Source organism: Manacus candei, unplaced genomic scaffold (genome assembly GCF_025592945.1).
Source record: "Manacus candei isolate 608988 ecotype Guabito, Panama unplaced genomic scaffold, ASM2559294v1 h1tg000067l, whole genome shotgun sequence".
Lineage (NCBI taxonomy): Eukaryota > Metazoa > Chordata > Aves > Passeriformes > Pipridae > Manacus > Manacus candei.
In genome coordinates, this window is record NW_026138115.1 from 13,573,745 (window position 1) to 13,596,370 (window position 22,626).

General features: G+C 37.2%; 1 protein-coding gene across 6 annotated transcripts in view; it reads right to left on the reverse strand.

The window, feature by feature from the left end:
* Positions 1–545: 545 nt before the first annotated feature.
* The window catches only part of NPAS3 (neuronal PAS domain protein 3), a 608,446-nt gene continuing 586,365 nt past the window's right edge, over positions 546–22,626 (reverse strand). For 2 of the 6 annotated variants that reach the window (XM_051806250.1, XM_051806252.1), the window contains exons 10-12: positions 11,019–11,166; positions 7,805–7,920; positions 547–4,992 (exon numbers count right to left, since the gene is read on the reverse strand). In XM_051806250.1, coding sequence (XP_051662210.1) covers positions 3,683–4,992; positions 7,805–7,920; positions 11,019–11,166 — 1,574 coding nt within the window. In that variant the 3' untranslated portion in view covers positions 547–3,682. Of the gene's footprint in view, positions 4,993–7,804; positions 7,921–11,018; positions 11,167–22,626 lie in introns of all 6 variants that reach the window. The other 4 variants (XM_051806253.1, XM_051806254.1, XM_051806249.1 and 1 more) reach the window with 3 other exon arrangements.

Sequence of the window (22,626 nt, forward strand, 5' to 3'; positions counted from 1 at the left end):
GAATTTATGCAGGTCGTTCCCTTTTTAGCCACTCTATATGGATATCTGTGTAATCAAAAGTGGTTTTGACTTTTTTTTCCCCCCTTCATTTGTGGGGTCAAGGTTTTTTGCCTTATCAGTTCTGCACTGGTAAATGTTTCTGTCCTCAGTTAGTAAGGCAGAATATTTAGCCACACGACACCAACAACTTACAAGTTGCCACTCTGGGGAAAGAAAGTACACATTTAAAAGAATCAGCAGCCTAGGTAGGATATAATGTGACTTAAGAGTTTCACCGTAACATCATAGAGTATAAAAATGAAAATATAAAGTGCATTTTAAATGATTAATGTACAAAGCTGACCTCTTCCAGTGTGCATTAATCAAGAAAAAATGCACACTTTCTATAGTGGTTAATGTTGCAGGTCCATTATTCAGCTTTGATAATGTGCATAAAAATGCTCAATATGACAATGAGTTGGGGTAGCTGAGAATTTAGAATGGTGGCAAGTTTGTTGTAGTATTTGGATTAGCATTCTTAACCTACATCTTGACAGCTTCTTTTCTTCATTTCGCAAGTGTTAATAAAAATCTAGCTTTATCTTCTTTGATTTTTGGTTATTTTTTCTTGTATTTTAGTTTTTTTTTTTACAAAACAATTAAAAAATACCTGCTCAAACAAATACTACCAGCATTCATTAGTCAGGATGGTTATATGTAAAAGAAATGATGCCAGATAGTAACAAATCCAAGAGAAGTTTATTATGAAAATGGCACCTGCGGGATGAAAAAAAATTAAGTTACATAAAGACAACCATGTATGACATGTATGAGAATCTACAAAAGTATAAAAAGAACCCTGTTGTAAATGAAGTATGTACATTTCTGATTTGCAGCATTATCAATGATCAATGAAAAAAATGTTTCAAATAAGCCAGGCACTCAAGAAGTTAGATTCGGTTAGCTTAACACAAAATAAATGTACCATAGCTGTCACTTTTTAACATTTTAATTTTTTTATATTGTAGAGTTGGTAACACTGCTAAGATTTATACGAACAGAATCCCTTTCCCCATTATTCAGCTACTTGGCACCAGTCTCCTCATAAAAGATTTCATATATTTGTACAAGAAATAGTTAAAAACACAGACACAGTCTTCACAGGTAATGAAGTTTTTTTTTCATTTTGTAATTTTAAACACTATGGATTTAGACAGCAGCTGTGATTATCTGTTAGTTCAAATCACCAGAAATCATTTTGACACAACACAGTAACATTTATAAAAAAAACCCAAAACAACAACAGCTGTCTAGCTGTTCTTCGTAGCTGATAGGTGCACTCCTTTGATTGTTCCATAGCTAGAGCAGAGCTTCCAAAATTAAACTTTGAATTTCCCAATCAGCTTTCTTGCCTTTTTTAAACCTACTTAAATCCTTCCTATGGAACCTTTAAAAGCTCATTAATTAAATTTCTGGCATCCAATTCCTTTTCCACTATCACTCCTCTGTGGCTTGGACCTACTTCTCAAATTCAAAGCTACCACAGAAATTGACACAATGCAGTGAGTGGTCCAAAAGGACAGCTGAGTTAATACATTAGCTTTGCACACATAAGCGAATATATATGACAGTTCTAAGCTCAGTTTCCTTTTTAAACAATGCCAGTCGACCTTTGAAAGAATTTCATATCTCACTGGTAATTGTTCTACGTATTGCTCCACCAGCCTACCTAGGAGAAAACCAAAGAAATGCACCCTCTGCTTACAGTTCGAGCACAAGGACTCTGGGAATGTTAACAACTGAGGCTATATGGCGTCAATTTGCTTAATATATCTGAGCATTACTCTGTAGTGCATTGTGGGGTACACTGGAAGAGTAAGTCATACCCAGAATTCCTCTGTGGGAATAATGGCTCCATTAACCTTGAGCTAGTTAAGAGTCTTTTATCTCTGAGAGTGAAGAAGAGAAAACGAGAGAGCGAGAGAAAGAGAGAGGGAAAACGTGTGGAGGAGGTGGGGAGAGAGGAAGAGGGAGAGAGAGGTTTGAGAATACACAACAGCAAAGCAACAGCAGAAATTAAAATGTATACAGACAGTGGAAGCAGCATAAGGTGACATTACAGAGGAAGGCCACCACACAAAAACCACTAACCCCCAAGAATCACTGGTTCACTAGGACTGCAGGAATGGGACTTTACCACTCCGGACTAGAGATAAAGCACAGAGAAGACAAAGGACAAAACAACTACATTAGCTTAGTATATACTGCATATAGTAACACACATTGAAACTGCAATGGGACTGACAGCCAAGGACACTTACACATTGTACACATTACAGTTCTCACATCTGTTATTAGATGCCTTAACAAACAGCTGCCAAAGATGGAGTGGAAGAAGAATTTATATTTGACAGTCATTTGGAGTGTTTGACACTACACTGTGATTTCTGGCAACAAAGACAAAATAGGAGATTTCTTTTCTTTTACTTAATGTGCAGTTTTCAGTTGTAGTTATCTATTTCAAGCTTATTAACCCATTCTTTAGTTTTAAAACATATTGGTTTCAATACTAGAAATAAGGAAAATATTAACAAAAAATACCCAAATCAAAGAAAAAAAAAGAAATTTACAACCTTCCCTCTATAATATTAAATGAAAAACAAAACAAAACATGTTAAATAGTACTGTTTTTTTTTTTTACTCTGAAGTGTTATTTGACGTTGTAAAATTAGCCTCAGTTACACTGAGAAAAAAATAAAGCAAAACAATATGCACCTAAGAAACTGCTCCTCGCGTCAATTAAATTGATTTTTTTGTTTTTAAGCACTTTTTGAAAAAGGCTTCCTGACCCATTTAAATTTGATGTGAGGCTATGCTTGTTAGTTTGGAGGTAAAAAATTTTAAGTCCTGCAGCAAATGTTAATGAGGGCTTTTGTCTTAACTAACCAAGGAGACTGCAGCACCCCACTATAAACCAGTACGGAACACATTCTTTCCAAAAAACCCAGCCCACAAGCTGCATATTGTATGAAGACATTACAGATTAATAAATGATAGCACCATGGTTTTAGAAATTAAGTTAAAGTTTCAGTAATTAACATTTAGTCCAACTTTTTAACATTCTAGTCACAGGCCAGAAATTAACTTTTTAAGAACCCAAATTATTTTATGTGCAAGTAAGAAAATCTTAACCATAAAAAGAGAATTAAACTCTGCATAAAATTCTAAAATACTATCCCCTATTTTAAAGGAATTAGGAACAAAACCCCCTTTTCATTTGACTTAGTCAAACAGGGCACAATTTTTATGCTTGTTTCTTTTAATCTTGATCATATCAAGATCATTTTGAAGTAAAACCAATGGTTGTCACTTTAAAATCTCTTTACCACAACACTGAGTATTCTATGGCAGAGGCATACACATATTAAAGGCATCTTAATAAAGATGCAAAGGAAAAAACACACATCTTAGAAGAAGACAAAATGGCAGGCAACTGGTACTTCAACTCTCTGAAGGCAAAAATAAAAAAATATCTTTACATTAAAGAATAAGTCAAGTTAAAGAGAAAGGGAATGAAATGGGGACCATCATATTGAGATAATAAGCTGACCTGCTCAAATTCAAAGTGCTAGAATTAAAGGTCTAAATTAAAACATAGTCTATGCCTCAGAGTATAACACTGAACACAGTATGTGGTCATATTTCAATCCTCCTTCCGTTCCAGAGTCTGTGTAGTGTGAATGCCATTGCTGTACACAGGAAATGGAAGAGTGGAAAAAAGTCCTTCGGCAGTTGTGAACACATTCCCTGCAGGCATTTGGGTCAGACTGGCCCCGCTCACAGCACTTCCAAATGGTCCCGACATATTGAGTCGGTGAACGTGGTGGTAGAGCATTTCCATGGGTGTTTTAGGATCTAGCCCAAAGCTGGGGCTGTTAACATCAACAAAGTTAACAGCATGGGTGTTGGGGAGGAGGTTGCCCTGCATGGCTAAAGTAACTTCAGCTGGAGCATATCGAATAGTGCCAGTGGTGTAGACCCTCTGAGCAGCAGTGCTGGTCGCAGCAAGGGTTCCTGTTACCCTGTGAACCAAAGGAAGCACCACATTGCCTGCTTGTAACCTCTGAAGGGCTTCCAGATCCCCAGCGTACAACAAAGAGTTGGAAGTTGTGGGACCTCCTGGGTGTTTGTCTCTTGGAGATGCTGAAAGTGGGGGTGACAAAGGGTCAGAGGACACAGGAGCCAAGGCTGAGTTGGATGAGGTGCTGAACTGAGTTTTACGGCTGGCAGTATTTTCAGTCCCTGGCGGGGTGAGAACGGAGTCTGGAATGGAGACATGTAAACTACTGCTGGCTTGGGGGGAAGGGAAGTGCTCGGAGCTGGGGGGCTTGGTCATACTGTAGGGTGATTCATTCCTTGAGATTTCCCTGTTGGGTGGGTAATTCCAAATACTGCTATCATTATCAAAATTTATAGGTTCTGAGATTTCTGTTTTAATTTTGAGCACTGAGGCACTGTTTGGTGACGAAAGCAGCTGGGGCTGTTCCACCAAAGCTGAGTCAAGCCCATTTGGACTTGAGGTGCTTGACAGCCTTCTCCGGGTCATGCTGCCTCCCTTTTGCTTTTTTCTCCTTTTCTTCCTCTTCTGATGTTTGCTGGAAGACTGGGCATTTACTTCACCTGCACTGTCTGAGTCCTTGGCACTATCGGAGGTCAGTGATTCACAGTTCTGCAACCGCAAGTCTGACTCACTCTCAACGTAGCGCTCCACCTTGATCTGCATAGAGCCAAGAGTGCCAAAACTGTCCTCAGGAGCCTTTTGATTCTCGAAGTCAGAGTTTTCAAAGCTGTCATCACTGTCCCTGCTGTCCTGGTTGCTGGAGCTGTTCCCATCATCATTACAGTTCATTTCGTTATCTGACTGATTTCCTGACTTTTTCCTGTCGGATTCAGGGTCTTCACTGTTTTCTGACTGGTTTCCTTTCTCATCTGACTTTGAGTTCTCATTGTCCTCTGGAGCAAAATGAAAGTGAAACAAACCATTAGCAACAGGAACATAATATTATAATTCAAGTGCAGATTTCTACCTACCAATGAGATTTGATTTCCTTTAAACTTTTTTTGGCAAACGGTGTTCTGTTCTGTAGTGCCACACTTTTTTGCAAAGTCGTGTTGGGAGAGTTTTGATCACCATGAGTGTCTCTGGCTTAGGACTGTTCATGCACTAAAAACCTATGCTATATGGCTGCGCCTTGATTGAGGGTGGCCTTTTAATCTGCTGGCAGGACGAGAATAATTTTGACAACTGTGAGCGCAACACTATTGTAGCCATGCCATCCAAAGAGGTGTCAGTGAACAATCCCATTATCACCATTATGTTCTGGTGATTGTTCTTTCACATTAATGTTCTCCTACAGTGGGCAGGCATCCAGGTATAGCACTATTTACTAATGAAGATTCTAGTTCTCTCATCTCATTTTCCTCTGACCACTGCCACTTCTGAAGTGGCATAGTGTCTCTGGTTTCAGTGGATTTACTGCTGATTTCCTCCCATGTAAGAGGAGAAGGTCATATGTGTATAAATTCGAATGAATGAAGCAGTTAAAACAATTTTGTGTTGTTGCTAGACTGTCTTCTCATATTCTCCTGAAGGGCAACAAATAAAAAAAAAATACAGGAAAAAATTCATCCAGTGAATTAAATTCTTGATTGATCCAAATCATCTAAGGACCATTCAAAATATGCCAGCTACAGCACTGAGAAGCTGTCACTCTTCTTGCCTGAATTCATTTAATTATAATTCTAATACTGGTGAGATAAACACTCTAGCTCACTGGACTAGGAGAGCCAAAGCAGCTTTGAGACTGAATACGCTCCATTATCATACTATGTTCAAAAGGGTCACTACAGGCTTCAGGAGACCTTGTCTTTTACAGACCAGCCAGAAATCTTTTGTTGGCTAATAAAAGATGTTTTTCACTCATCAGAGCCAAGTACTACCCTTTTCAATATGCTTGTTTTAGGGGGACAGGAGAAAGGCCAATTTCCCTCTAAAGACTGGTTACTCCTGGAGCCACGTCAATACCAAACTATTTCCCAGAAGTGCTGGAGAAGGTGGGTTTGACAGGAAAGCTGCCTGAGCATTCAGGGCAATGCACTTCACAAGTCATTAAGTGGGACTTTTTCTTGTGTCAGCAGTAGCACAGAGCCTGTTCCTTTTGAAAAATAAAAGCCACAGAAGCAAAGTAGCAGCCATAAACCCCTAAGTCTCATCCAGCTTTTTGTTCCACCTAGCACTGAATTTCTCCTACAATTTTTTCTTCCTTTTTTTTGAATATACTTTCTTTTAAGACCATGGTTTCTAGCTGGTGAAGAGTGAACTTAAGGTAAAGTGGTCTAAAGCTGAAAAATATCAGCCTGGGATTTTATCAGAGCTTGAATTGAACTTGTTGGTTTCATCCAAGGTGTTCCAATTTCAGATCCTTTGGCACTTCTATTTATTTCCTTTGCAACAAAGAAGCCCCTGTCTCTTCTGTCTTCTAAGACTCCCAGACATCTCCTTCTGAGATGTAGACATCTGTGCACCTTGGGAACACTCTCTTGCTCTGCATCAACCTTAGAATACACATGAATACACATGTACTTCTAACCTTCTCTCTTGGGGAAACTTCTAGTGCACATGGGAAACACAAACTGTTCTGCACATACATGTCTTGTGGCTAGTTAAGAACGAGACAGCGTAAAGGAAGCACTAGGAATGGGTGAAGAGATTCCCAGTGATGGTGGCCAACAAGCCTGCCTGTTGACTTAAACCATCAAACCAATCTGTCAAGGAAGAACAAATAAAAGCAAAAGATGAAAGAGAGCAGCCATATCATAATATAACATTAATGCCTGAGCTTCTTGCTTTTGCTTGATTTAGATCAGCCCAATGCATTTTCTCCAGCCTTTTTCTGGTTGTTACCACAGACACGAGAGAAAAAAAATCATCTATCTATCTATCTATCTATCTAACTATTTATCTATCTATCTATCTATCTATCTAACTATCTATCTATCTATCTATCTATCTATCTATCCATCTTGCAGACTACAGCAGAATAACATCTTCTTGGCCACAGGATACCATGCTTCTTTGAAGGCCAGATGATCTGTACCTGTGTCTAGGTAACCACTATTAAAACAAATGGAATGTGTGAACCATCTGTTCACTGGACCATCTGTAGGACTCATTTACACATTGAGTTTGACGAGTACACTCAGCTTTTAAAAACAGCTGAAGTCCCAGACTTAAAGAGCTTAGAAATGAGTGCTGGAACCCACACCTTATAATTAAATATACTCTATTAACCCAAGAAACCCCTCAAATTTTTCAATCTTCACTGCCCCCTAGTGAGACTCTTCAGGAATGTATTTATACAGGAAAAAGGGTCATAAATATTGTCAGTAGAGACTTCTCTGCAGAATATCTGCTTACTTTGGAAAGAGAAGAACTAGAATCATACTCAACAGTCACAATCCCAAGTCCTCCACACAAGGCACAATACCTGTTCATAAGCACAGCTGGGAAATCAAAGATTTATTTTGGTACTATGTAGGCAAGAATGCATGGAGAGAGTGAAAAAAAAAATTCTGAGGAAATGAAGATACTGTGGAAATGGCAAGGTCATTAAAAGATTTTTCTAGTGCTTTTCAATTTAATTTTACATGATTTTTTTTTTTATAGTGCAACAATACTTGAGAAGTAAAAGGAACCAGAAAGCCAACCACGTGGCTCTCATGATATGAACCTTTCTTAGATATACAGGCACACCATGTGTATTACCTGAGTTGTCCTTTGAGTCTGATTCAGAGTCAGAGGTCTCTGAGGATTCTGAGGTTTTCTCTGGCAGATGAGGAAGTTGTGCAATATCCATTGGAGTGTCCTTGTACTCTGGGTTACTGAAGAGGAGACAGCAAATATAAACACAAATGGATGATTTGCAGTTTCATGATTTTTCCCTCTTTTCATATAAAAGTTCAGGAAAAAAGAACATAAATAGGAAGAACAGAACAGTAGACACAGAAACATATATTTTTGGCTCCTCAGAGCTTCGCAGCAGGAATTTTATGAAGGTTTATTTTAATACTGCTGTCAAATACTTATATTGACCAGGTACTAAGCCTCGTTTGATTCTAGTGAAGTTTCAGAGCTATCAAAGCATTCTTCCTGAAGTGGGACATCGTGGCTTGTGTGATATCTAGCAGTAAAGTTACACTGTGTAATCATCCAACAACAAAATATCTCAATTTCGATCCCATTACTGTGCCTGGTAGGACAGAGAGGGTGTTTTAACTTTTCCAATCTGTTTCTCTCCCACTGTAATGTCTATTAGACTGTACTGTGTAACAGTATTCTCTATTGACCTTGCCAGAGCCTTTTCAATACCTGCTTTTCTCAACATTCCAGTTTTCCACACTTTAATCAAGCAGACCATACATAAAGTTATTAAGAAGGTGCTCAGTTAGGGCTAGAGAAAGCGACCACTGCTCCAAAGAATCTGGCTAAAAATTAGATTAAAAAGGTTTAATATTTTTTAAACACTGCACACTGCATCCACATTGTCAAGAAACCAAAAGCAACCACTCTAACTATATGACAGATGCACATGTGCATGTTAAGATGCGTATGCTAGGGATAAAGAACTGTCAACACACCCATTATAATCATATCTTCATCTGCTCATGTGGTGCTCACCTGTGACTTGTTAGCAGTGAACATGACTGCAATCTAAAAAAGCTACATTACCAGAGAAACAGAAAAAAATAATCCTCCAACCCTGTGCTTTTTCTTGGTTTGTACATTTTAAAATGTGTTCCTTTCCTAAATCCATGCAAAGGCAGGGGTACAGACACAGCTAGGCATAAGTGTCATAAGAATGTTAAAAGTAACAAAGTCTTCAATAATTTTTGAATAGGTGAGCATTTCCATGCAGTTCAAATTCCAGTCTGGTGATAAAGCAGAAAATCCACAGTCCTACATAGACAGCGCTGGGTGCGCCTGACACACTATCACAGTGAGAGTGTGTCCATGTTCAGCCTATTGGAGTATACTGTGAAAATTCACACAGTTCACATTGAAATGACATCTTATGATTATCATCTTTATGGTTTTGTCCTGACAAAGTGACTTTATTCTGTTGCCCCAGGGCAGTCCCCAATTTTGCCCCCTCCATGCAAAAGATGTTTGAGGGCTTTCACACTGTGAATAACAAGTTGTTAAGACAAGAACAGCATTAATCCTCCCTGTCACTATAATTAGTCTATCCTTTTAGAGACAGCTGAATCATACTTTCTAATGCATGAAAATGTATACAGACCAGTACTCCTGCTAAGAGTAGACCTAATTATGCCTTGATCTGTCATTAAAACATTATTTGAACATTTGGATCTTTTGTGGAATCCAGTACAAGGAGAAATCTAAATTAAAAATACAAATTCACTGAAGATGTTAATCTTTTTCTAACAGACTGGTAATGGAAAACAGCAGAAAAATCAGGTTCTAGGAGAAGACCTGGGGAAGACTGTTATCTGTTTTTGTTAGGTATATTCTGCTTGTAGAGAAAATTATTTTATGGGATGTTTGTGGACTAAGTTCACCTATTGTCTGGAAAATGGCAAAGGGGACAAAGGCAACTGTTCATAGCTCTTATGGATCATTTTTACAGCTTAAAGCTGGAAATATGAGAACACTTCTGGACGTTTTGAAGCCCTGTTAAGGACTGGGGCAGAGAAGCTGTACTTCCAGTTCAGAATTGCGAGCCTTACGTTGACCCTTGAAATGTTGCATTCTGCCTCACACTTGCAAAAAAGAGACAAAAAAGTAGCAGGGTAAGGATATACTCAGAAAAGTCTGTGCTAAATCGTGTCAGGCCAGAAACACAAGCCCCAGTGAAAACTCCACTGCTGTGGAAGGCTTCCCACAGTACTCCTTCAATGCTCTCCTGCCAGGGGTTGCTTCTGTCTCTTCCCCAAAAGGGGAATCAAAAGCATTTCAACATGCAAGTTTAGGCAGGCACAGTCTCTTCAGTGCCTGCTGGACTTGGCATAATAAGTCACAGTCTAACCCCTAGACATCACTTTGAACTCTCATGGCATCAAAGGGAATGTAACAAACCATGACAAGCAACTTAAAAGGAGAACAGGCCAGAAAATGACAATTGCATTTCATGACTATCTCAAGGTTTCAAATTTTATTTGTTTGGTTTTTTTTCTGCTCCGGAATGAAACAGAAAATCTCCCAATCTTATTGAACATTTTCACAAAACAGAATGTGTTGAAAGGTACTTTCAGATGAGAAAGGTCAAGTTTATAATTCACTGTCCTTCAGTTACAGTTTGTTTTCCCTTGAGCTCAGAAACTAGTCCTTTTAAAATACTTTGGTAAAACAGAATTTCTCAGGGAAAGGCCTTTCATTCAAGACATTTCTACTATTTCTGTTTAAAATAGTTCTAATAGTTTAAAATAGTTTTAAATGCTACTTTTATTTTTAAACCCTATTTTGCATTTTTTAGTGTGAATATTATCTGATGGTTACAGGAACAACAAGGCTTTTTCTCTTGAGAAAGTTCCTCTTTCTGGAGTGAACTGCCAAACGCCTTTTAGAGAGACCTTTTTTTAGCATACCAGAAGTTTGTTTCCACGCATTTTTAATATTCAAATAAACCAGAGCCAAACACTTCACACTAGATTTTATAACATAACACCTGAAACTTGGTGTGGATAACTTTTATCTTTGAGCTCAGGTTGAGTAGATTTCAGGGCAGTGAGGCACACAATAAAATGGTGGAACATTTATTTCAAAACTAAGGCAGCATAATTCAAGAATATTCCAGCGTACTGAGATATGACAGATGCCTCCATAACTCTCATGAAATACCACTGCTTTTGAGGTGGACTACATGAAAAGTTCTTACCTTTCTCTAATAGAAACAGAGAAGTCAACAGAGGCAAGTCATAGGGACAGCAGTTCAAGCGAGAGAAGTGACTAGAAGACCTACCTAAGAAGGTAATTGACCCAGATGATATTCTTCTCACTTGAGTTCTTGGCATTGACAGCTATGGTTGCACTAGACTGTATCCAGATATAACCTCCGTTCTTCTGCATCCAGCGGTAATACTTTGTTACACATTGACCCTTATTCAGCACTGGCGAGAAAATACAAACAAACCATAAGCAAGATATAGTGCATGGTAGGGTAGAACTGAGTGGTAAAATGAGCTTCATTTTACAAAATGCCACAAGTATAAGCACAAGATACTTGGTTTCCTTTAGGTTTAATGCCAGAGAGATGAGAAACAGGATCTGAAGTTCAATATAACTAGCAATATGTTTGCAAAAGCTTTTAAAGTATAATTTCACCTGCTTTGGGAAACTCTAGTGGAAGAAGAAAAGTAAAAAACCTACAAATCTCTATAGTTCACAAAATACTTATTGCTGTGTGGACATTTCCAATGCATTCAATGTCAAACTGTAAAAAAAGAAAAGGAAAAAAAAGAGGCAAATTTATATGTGATTTATTCATAGCTCCTAGGTAGACCTCTTTGAGATTCTGGATATTTGAAAGGTTTGGGAAGATACTCTACCCCTGCTGCTTTGATCATTTCTCCTTATTGCAGGCGATATCAACCACTGAACTTATACATCTGTTTCTTTGATCTTGTCAAACAGAATTTACAGTTCTCAGATGAACCAAATCTCCACTGGTCAGTGGGGGAAAAGTCTTTGGAGAATTTACTTTCTACCAGAGCAAAGTAAATCCACCAACAGACTGAGAAAGAGGCCTAAGGGAGGCAGAGAATGGCTTGGTTAGAGCCAAAGAGTGACAGCTCTCTCCAATGTTTGAAATATGCTAAGAAACAGAGAAAGAAATAAAAGCAATCAGTAATGTGAAACGGTGCTATTAAATGCTCCCAGCAAGAAGGTTTAAAAATACAGATGTTTAAAGTAATACTTCAGCCAAAATATTGCCAAGTTGAAACGAATTTGGTTTGTATCTGATTTTTCAGTGTCAGGGGAAGGGGATGAAATGCAAATCTTTCAGTGAAAGGGGGCAGCAGGGTTTTATAAAAATCCTAAACTACATAAAATCTAAGTACTGTTGTTATTGGAGCCCTTTCTCTTCCCTGCACTTCTCGCTACTCTCACAAAGCTTTGTGCACTAGAGGGCAGTGTGCATTCACATACACCTTCTGCTTTTGTCATGTCCTTGTCTCCGTCTGCTAAAATGAAAAACCTCTAACTGCTGTAATAAATTTGGCTAAATTAGCTGCTAAATGGTTATCTCAAGTAATATGTATTTGCATTAATCATCTTGCTCTAAACCAGAACAAGCCAGAGTCCTAAAGACGTAGTAAATTCATATTGTCCATTTAATTACGGCTAATAAGTGCTTCATATACAATAGTTTCATGAAGTACATTTTCTTTTTTTTTATTCTTTTTTTTTTTTTTTCTGTAGAGGGAAAAGAAAAAAGTCACTTTGGAAAAGAATAAGTATTTAAGGCAGTTAAAGTTCCTACCATAAATGTGACAAATGACACTTTGGAGCTTTCAAGTTAACCAAATGTCTATACCCCTAATTATACATATGAATGTATCTATATCTAAATCCATGTACAGCAGATATCTACAGAAAAATATAGGCAGCCAAAAACAAAGGCAGCCATACAAACGGTGATGTTTTCTTACCTTGGAGGAATCCTCCAATCCCCACTGCAATTTTTCAACTACTAAATAAAAAAATGCAAGTAAATAGTGCAATGTAAAGTGAATGTTAGGTTCAGCTCTTATATAAGCAAATATTTGTAATCTGGATCGTGTTGTTTTTCAGCAACCTGCAGTGAACTAGGTTTGTTTCTAGCAGATATCCATCTTTTGCTAAATTTTTACTTTTATATTCCAAACTTTAAATATTCTACTGTGATAATTCATTGGCTTCAAGACCTCATTATACAGCAGAATAAAGATAAAAAAGAACAACTGCCTACCCAGCATTTCTGTCAAACCACTTTAGAAAACAATCTCACATAAATTAGTCCAACTTTATCAGTTATGAAGAATATGGGAAGTATTGCTGTAAATTTTGATTATGGTAGACATTTCCATTTCAATAAAATAGGACATTCAAAATACTCTGCTTACAGCTGAGTGTAAAATTGATACACACACAAATGTGGAGTGATATTTTCTGTTTTCTGGAATCCCGACCATCCAGAGTTGTGTGCAGAAACTAGTAAAATCTATCTGTACTTGTATCTACTAAATATACAGTTGTTTTTGTTGGAACAGTTTTATCTGGGGAGTTTAACATGCTATACAAATGCCAAAGGACAACTGCCCACCTACACATTTGAAAGTCAAGGTACCAGGCGAGTCACTAGCCAGCGACCGAAGAGCACACTGCAGTTCTGCATAGTGATAGCTATAAGGACTCAGAATCTCCAGCTCTTTCGGTCATCCTAGACAAGTCCTTCAACCTTCAGTACCTTCTATATTGGCTGTTGCATCACTGTAAAAGTCTGTCATGACCTGAAACGAGCACTCATTTCAGAACTACGGAAAAGAGAAGGTGCTTGCTTTTTCAAGACTGAGAATTCAGTGCATCAGAGCTATATACAAACCATCTACACTTAGAATCTGGGCTCCCAAATTACTGTACATCCAAATAATGTAGGAAATACTGTATTAAAAATGAGCTTTCCATGAAGTTCATCTACCTGCAAATTCCCATTCTCTCTTTGGCCAGCTCAGATATATTACCAGATACACAGGATTTTCCTTCCTGCATCTGTCTAAAACACATTTCATATAAGATATTTGTGGACCAAGCTCTGAAGGAGGTCCCATAATTTAATATAAAAATTCTCTCTGTAAAGAGATTCTCTGGCAGGCCAGCTGTGCTGTGCTGCTAAATCTGGTTCTTATGTCCTTTGAGAGTGTACAAGGCACCCCTAAGTCAGTTCTGAAAGCTCATAGTATACCTTGGGAAGAAATTTCTCAATGTGATGAAAGAAAAACATGAAGAAAACTATAAATGCTTTCTAATTTACAGTATTTTTTACCTGCTGGCACGGCCAAACTGCAACTTAGAATTTAGATGAGAATTTTGAGAAAAAAAGGCAATTAGAAGGACAAATCAGGGAGGAAAATCTATCTGGTTTGATAACTTAGAGGTGTTACTGAGTAAAGCCAAGCTTCATTTTGAGGATCTTCAGTTTGCAGATACAGATAATCCATTAATAAAGCTACTGATTTTGAGAAGAAATGAAAAAGAAATCATTAGGCTACCCTAAGCTTTGCTTGTGAAGTTATGTTTTGTAACTAGCAACAGACCACACATTTCAGTTTGGCATAAAGTTCTGAAAATGTAGTGCCTTGTAGACCACATCCTGAGTATATTCAGACAAATCCTTCACTGAGCAATGCAAATAATTTTATATTCCTATTTGTATTATACCTGGAGTACCCAGTCTGGCAGACAATGCAGTACTGGGAAAAGTGAAACTTCTGACCACATTGTTGGGATGGGTCATGTGATTGAATTTACATGGGATTATGCAAGACTGGGTTATATAATTTTATATATGTATGTCTCTCTCTCTCTCTCTCTCTCTCTCTCTCTCTCTCTCTCTCTCTCTCTCTCTCTCTCTCTCTCTCTCTCTCCCCCTCCCTATCTATCTATCTACCTACCTATCTATCTAAACTCGTTAATCAAAGGGACTAACTGGGTGTTAGTGTTTTAAAACTGATGACCTTTACGTTAACTGCACAGATATATTCCCTAAAATGGTGGATGCTAAACTTGACTAAAATTTGCTGAAGTGTTACCTAGTTACTCAATTTGAGTTCAGTGGTTAGCATGCAAGAAGTACACAGTATGTCGTACTAAGGACTAAAAAAAAAAAAATCTCACTTATTTCTCAAAGTATATATTGCTGTGTACACAGTTCCCAACAGAGGGATTTCAGTTTTCCTTGGTAGCTTTGCGCACAGCAATAATCTTGTAGCAGTGGAATGAAGGAGGGGGGAAAAGAAGAAACAGTCAGTGTTTTTTGCAGGAACCTATTTCTGTTAAAAAATCAAAATAAATCAGTACAAGTTTGTCTTCAGAAATATGGTTACAAAAAGAAAAAGAACATAGTTTCTTCCTGTAAGGCTGTTCTGAGAAATCAAAGCCAAAGCTTCTAAATAGTGAGTTGTGTTTTAAAAGAAGGAAGTAGCTTAATTCAGTTTGAAGAGGAGATGAAGAAATTGTGTATCAAAAGCAGTCTTTTAGCAAAGTCTCTTACAAAAGGACATTTTACTCGTGTGCATATGCATTTAAAAGCTACACTATATTGCGTATTCAGGTAAGTATTGAGTAAATAGGAAATGATGAGATCATCTTACATATTCACACAGCTTCACAAAGAGGCTCTTTATAATTGGTGAAAATATTGAGGTTACATCTGCTGTGCTATTCACTCTTCTCCTTGAAATACCTTTATCAATGACTGGATGGTATTGATACTGAATTTCTTTCCTGATAAACTTATAAGAATATTTTTAATTTACTGCGTGTGGATGAAAATGCCATACTTAATACCACAGTCGGATACTCAGCTGCAGCCACAAGTACTCTTTCTACATTCACAAAACTGGCAGATGAAACATGAAAAGGAATACTGACTCTTTAATCTCCACTTCTCCACCTAAGGCCCAAGGCAAGCTGACAGGGTAACTTCGTTCTGGAAACAGAGGGATTTTTATTTTTTTAGTTCTGGATTACTTTTTCTTCTGCTTTTGAAAACTGTGGGCTATAGGGGAATGAACCTGGCATAGACTTAAAACAAGAACAAGTTTCTTTATCTGAAAAGTTACAGTCCTTGATGCTTACAGGAAGGTCATTTTCAAAACCCTCAGGAAAATAGCATCACAGTCAGAAAGAGTGCATTAAGTGCCTTATTTGCTTGTAACAGAGACAGTTTTCCATTTATAACAGCTCCAAGGATCAAGTGAGTCTTTGATGTTGTAAGGACTTTTCTATAGATTTTGCAATTAGTGAGATAGATGTTTTAAATAGTAGGTATCCACAAATTGGATTTTAGTAATGAAAAATATTTAGCAATGTTAAATGATGCTTGTTACTTAAACAGAATTAGGAGCTAGATGATATGAGACTTGTAGACATTTGGTGAGCAATTGTGTTCCATCTATATAATTCTCCACAAACACTTTGATTTCAGATCTGCTACACAGGATGGGGTGAGGAGGTGGGGATATAAGCCAGGACAGTGTGTAAATGCCCACTGGGCCAAAAGTATGGCCTTCACAGCAGATTACTTGGTCAAGAATATCATCTTTGCATCACAAGTCCCCGGGGTTCATACTTCTCTACCTCTCCTCACTGCATGCGCTTGCTTACCAGCCCCGTGTGACTTACTGTACCTCAACAGAGCTCTTTAAAGGAAAATAGAAAGATAGTAACTGTTTAGAAAAAAATACTAGTTCTGTGAGGCTTTAGAAAGCTGCATTTTACTCACAGTGTATGACAGGAGAAAGACCTGAGTAATGGACAGAGAATATCTTTTATTTAGGAGAGGGTAGAATGCAGTCTATTGTGTCAATACCACTGACTGAGATTTGGCTGCTACTGTGATATGAATATCAGACAGTAATAATTGCTGGTTTATAAACATAAATTAATCTTTTCCTAAGTCAAGGAGGAAATAGCAGATCAGGTTCATGAAAGAAAACTGTACCTTACTGATATTCAAACTCCCACATAACTGCTTCATTCACTTGGGATAATTCTTTTAAGCATATACAGTCACTCTAAAAATGCCTAGTATGGCAAATGATTCATTGTTTACTTCTGCAGTATGAAATACTGTTTAATCTTCCAGTATAGGAATGTTACATACATAAATACCTGCTAAATTAGACAAATTAAGTCTCAAAAATCCTGCAGAAGAAAATAAGGAGCCTCAATCAAGCATTTTGAAAAAACTGAAACCTTAAGAATCTTTAAAAAACAAGAAATATCTTTCCTGCCTCACTTTACAGAAAAGCAAATGTTAAAGGTGGCCTGAGTCAAACTGTTAAAACATGTGCATTCATATTAGGATCGAAGTTTGTAACTTGCCAAGTGAGGAAAGTGAGGAAAGCCTTGCATGCTGCATGTCTAGCTAGGGAAGACAACCAAGTAAATTGTGAAAATAGTTTGGAAAAACATCTGTGGATTTTGTGACCTATCCTAATCCCTGGACATTGATACTCCAGCACTCTGAAATTTCCTAGCTTCTGCTAGACGTTCTACATTCATTTGATTACAAATTATGTCAGATAAAGATCAGGAAGATTTTTTTTTTTAAATCAATACTATGTTACCAGTTTATATGACATCAGTCCACAGCCACAACGCAAATTTATTAAAACCCAGCAAAACCACACAAAAAAGTATTTCCCACCACTAATGAACAATAATCATCTCCTACTTGAACAACAGAGACTCTTTTATTCCCCTCTTCTTTCACTATGGTTATAACATACCATTTGCCCATGGCCCATCATTTAAAATGACAATTTTATAATTATACGTAACCATCCTACCATTCTAGGTAGGATGTTTATTTCAAAACATTATGTAGGTATTGATCAAATGTAATGGCAGAATTATAATATATAATTTGATGTATCACTAGATGCATTATGCAATGGAAGCTTATGGCATGCATATGAGAAAACTTTTCAGTTGTTTCTATAGATGAAGTTGCTGCAAATAAACTAACTATATAAGACAATTTTATGATGAAAAATGAACAGTAGATTTTTCTATCTAGGATTTTCTAGGTTTTCTTCTTTCTTTCTAAACTTTTTCTTTCCCTCATAATTTGTCTCTCTCCCCATGACTTCAATCCTGCCATAAAGTGATTTCCTTCTGCTAATATTGAAACGGTCATTTAGAACCCCAAGCCCACTTTGAACACCAACTTCAGACAGAACTTCCATTATCATTAATGAACTCTCTGTTCAAACCGTAGGGGAAAATGAAATCCCAGATCCAAATTATGCCCTTAGCTAGTAAAACTCAACATCAGAGGAGAAGTTTGGCCCTGCTTGCTCAAGAAACTTAAATCTGTCCTCCATCTCTCCACTAATATTACTGTCCATCATATGACAACCTGTGTAAGATTAATGACTTTAGAATATAACCCTTTCCATGCCAAACGTATCGGCAGACTATACCTAACAATATCTCCTACAAATAGGAAAAGAGATGGAAGATTCACAGAAGCACATTGGCAGCAATAATAATTTTATTTTTTAATTACTTAGGCTAAAGATGGTCTTTTTCAAGGTACAGGGTCCCTCTGAACATACTTTCATTTCTGGGGTAAGAGTCCCTCTTTAGGTGCTTGGGCTGAGTGAAATGAGTGATTTCCTCAGCCTAATCTCTAGACTAATCTCACAGCACATGGTGGCGTGGCACAACTGAATGTTCTAACACCCTCTAACCACCACAAATATTCATTACCATCTCACATCTAGCAGTAAATGACATTAGACATTTTTGAAGCATACTGTCCCTTTATACTAGATGACTTGTAAAAAGTAAAGAAAAGGAAACAAAAGAAATTTTTCCATCTTTCTCCACAAGCCTTAAAAAGATAGATTAGCATTAACAACTCCCCCCAAAATACAACCTTCTAAAATAAAAACAAAAGAACTTCAGATCTCAGAAGTAATACTTAGCAGTCCATGGACATTCTGGACAAAGGCTTCAGGTGCTTGGCAGGGCATTTCCCAAAGCCCACTGAGCCAAAAGCGCCACAGCAGCATACTTTATAAGCTATCAGTCATCAAAACCAACCTGGACCCACCACTGGCCACATGACTTACAGATGGCAAAGCCAAAGGTGATTTATGCAGGTTCTTTCAAAGTGCTAATAAGACTTATTGCCACACTTTCACACATTTGATATATGCTACACAATTTACTAATACTAATTTCATATCCTTCCTGCTTTTAAAACTGTCTCCCTCAAAGATAGAGTTAACTGTCCAGACCTTTGAAAGAGAAGAAGAAAAGCCCACTGCACAAACGTGTTTCTGAAGCCCTGGAAAGATCTGCAACAGTTTCATCATACCTTCACATGGTGACATTTTAGGATATTTAGGGGTAGCCTGCTAAGCTACAAAATCCTTAATCCATCCTTAGATTTTCAATGGAACAACACACTTACTGATTTAGACTACAAGGTGATGGACAATTCTGGTCTCAGAATTGCTCTCTCTTGGAGCAAACCTCAGCAATGAAGGTAAAAAGTATGTGACTGAAGTAGTTTTTTCCTTCTTTTTTAAAATGGCATGCATATACATCCAGTAGCAAAAAGGCAGCACAGAACTAGTTTAGTGGATAAACTGAAGATGAAACTGCTGGAGGCGTATAATAAAATCCTTTATTCCCATGGCTTTGCAATTTAACATGTGCTTTTGCAATGTATCACAAGAATAATAGCAAAGTATAGATTCATCTTTGGGGTCAGAAATTTTGAGCACAAAGAGACTTTAAAAAATAAAGAAAATTATTAATGGAGTAACTGGGAAACCAAGAGGTTATGAGCAGAAGCCAGAGCTCAATCTTCACTCTATAACCCTTTACTGCAGTAGCTGTACTTATACAGCTGGTATTACATACACTTTTAAAGCAAAAAATAGGAGAAGAGTGTAGTTGCAAATTTCAACTGACTATGAACTATGGAAGACTTACAATCAAAAGCCTACAAAGTGGAAATGTAAGTGTACTAAATCAGTATTGCATTAGATTTAATTTGAAGATGAAATAACATCAGGAATTAAGTTAAAGGGTTATTGATGCAAACTATATCTGAGGCCTCTTGCAAAATAACTGTATATATTGCTAAGCTACAGAAGGCAAAATTCTACAATTAGGTTCAGCAGCTAATGATTTAAATAGCTTAAAGATTTGGCTTTGTAAAGTTTTCTGGTTTGTTTACTATCCAAAAGATCTGATGCTTCTGGTAAAGTTATATCTACTTTACATACAGAAAACATGTGTCCAAGAGCACAAAACCTGCCTGTGAAAAACTGAGGCACAAAATTTCACAAAGATTAGAAATTTATTGGGATTGCAAATGATATCTGAATATTTATACGGATAATTAGAACACCAAATATTACAATAGTAACAACCGTCCTCCACAAACAGAGAAGTAAGCAATGGTATAAATGCTCATCTTTCAAGGAATGAATCAGCCATGAGTTAATAGCGTATTACAGAGAAAACAAGGGTGCAAGGTGTGCATAATTGCATGCTGCAGAGTGTTTTTCCCCTTCTTTAAAGTACCTTTGGCTTTGGTCCTTTTAGTACCTTCGACTTTGGTCAGAATGCAGACAAAGAAATAAAGCTAGACAGACCAACATCTTGGATAACCCAAAAAAGCATTTGTGGGAGCAGATGCAACATTTGCAGGATTTCAGGGCATGGCTAAAAAACAAGACATGTACTCATGCTTGGATAGGTGCACATCTCTTTAAGATTCATTAGGACTGAAAAACGAACACTAGACATGTGCTAAAACCAAAGTCCATGATCCTTTTCCTCCTTGTATGAATAAAAAATGTTTTCTTTACATGCTTCCATTTCTTCCAGTTTGTTATCTCCTGTTCCCTCATCTTGCTCTATCATCACTGTTTCTAGTCAAAAGGACTTAAGGACGCCAGTGTCCAACAGAAATTTTTGCTGACCCATACTACAGACAGAGAGAAAGACTGTGCAGGCGGTCAGATCAGCACTTCTGCAATACTTTGAAAACAACATACACTAGGCTGTCATCAGGATGCTGGGAGGACTTTGTTTAAGAAATAGCTAAACCCCTGACATTCTATCAGCCTAATTTAGAATCAATCTTGCTTTTTAGTGATGATAATAAACTTGTACAAACACGAGATTCATTTGTATATTTTAGCATTTTATTTCAGTTCCAGAATGTAAAACCTGACATTGGAATCAGTTTGATTTTTTTGGTTATTGAAGATATTAAGCACTACAAGAGCATTGAAATTTCGATCTGATTAGGATAAAAATTCCTCAGGATCAAAACACTTCTTTTTTTCCCCCTACAGTTTTACTAATTGTGAGCTACTTGACATTGCAGAGTTATTCCACAGCATGATAGCAAAATATGTGAAGTATTTTACTGTTAGAAATTATCAACTCATTCTATTTGTTTTTCATGTGTTTGAGGTTATTAAGAGAATAAAAAATTATTACTCATGTGCATAAGTTAAAAGGGTTAGTTCAACTACAACTGGTAGGCTAAACCACTAAGCAATATTTTGTATAGCAATATAATTTTTCTACTGAACATACATAAAAGAAATCATGAATATATAACTGATTTAAAAGCAGACTGAGGGGATAATATTCCTTGAAAAATAGGGGAGCCATTAAAAAGGTGAATGTGGAATAGTTGATTTTCGGAAAGACTGGATTATTCTAACCACTGGAAACCAGATAAAGTAGATCAGAGGGATTGCTACCAAACATACTCATCAGAGACCTTTGCTTTATGGGAAATGAACTGCCCTGGCTCACTCTTCCTGAGGAATTGTATTTCTTATAGTTGTAAATCAAATCCTGAAGAAAGAGGATGATATTTTCTAAGCAATAGCTGAGGACAACAGTATCTTTTTTGTCAGTGCAAGGTTTCTGAATTTAGACCTCAATTAGTATTCCAAAATGAAAAAGCACATATTTTATACCAATACCAATTGGTATATACTGGTGACAGTGTTCTTACAAGCAATATATTAATTTTGAGATGGTGCCATATTATCCTATATTTGCCTAAAAATATGTATATGGTTGTCTTCAGAGGTCTTGACTTCTATCCTTTCTTGCTGCTTTCTTAATGACCTTAATTGAACAGTAACATCAAGTACTTGGTGTTCAATGAAGACCATTACATTTTTCCAATTAAATGGAAGATGTATACTCCAATGGCATATGACATCCACTCATTTTAACATGAAATGTACTCCTTAAAAAGGCCTGTTACAGACCCCTGAATGCTAACAGTGTCAACAAAAGGGAAGCACATATACACACTATTGTACTCCAGAGAGCAGCATCAATTGACCTTGCTGAGTTCTACAGACAGTGCTAAGACCTGATACAACAATAATTTTATTAGTCTGCTTGATTTCTGATATTTATTTGACATCAAATGTAGCCTGCTAGCTTTAAGATCAGAGATATTTGTCATTGATATTTGTCAGGGATATTGAAGTCATTGGAGCAAGGGCAGTTCTACTCATGCAGGGACTCATGGCTTGGTGAAAGTGTATGAACTGCCCTATGCTTGACACAATTTAGTCCTGCAATGCTTCTATGCAGAGGTAAGTAAATAGAGAGGATCCTACAACTTTCCCCATTGTTACAAGTGATAAAGTAGAACAAAGAGCATGAGGAGTCCTTCTAGGATGTTAATTCTAGATGCATAACATTAATGCATGAAACATAAAACATTCAATTTTAACTCTTTCACACCATATATCCTAATAAAGACCTCTGTTACACAGAGTGAGGGTTAGAGACTGCAT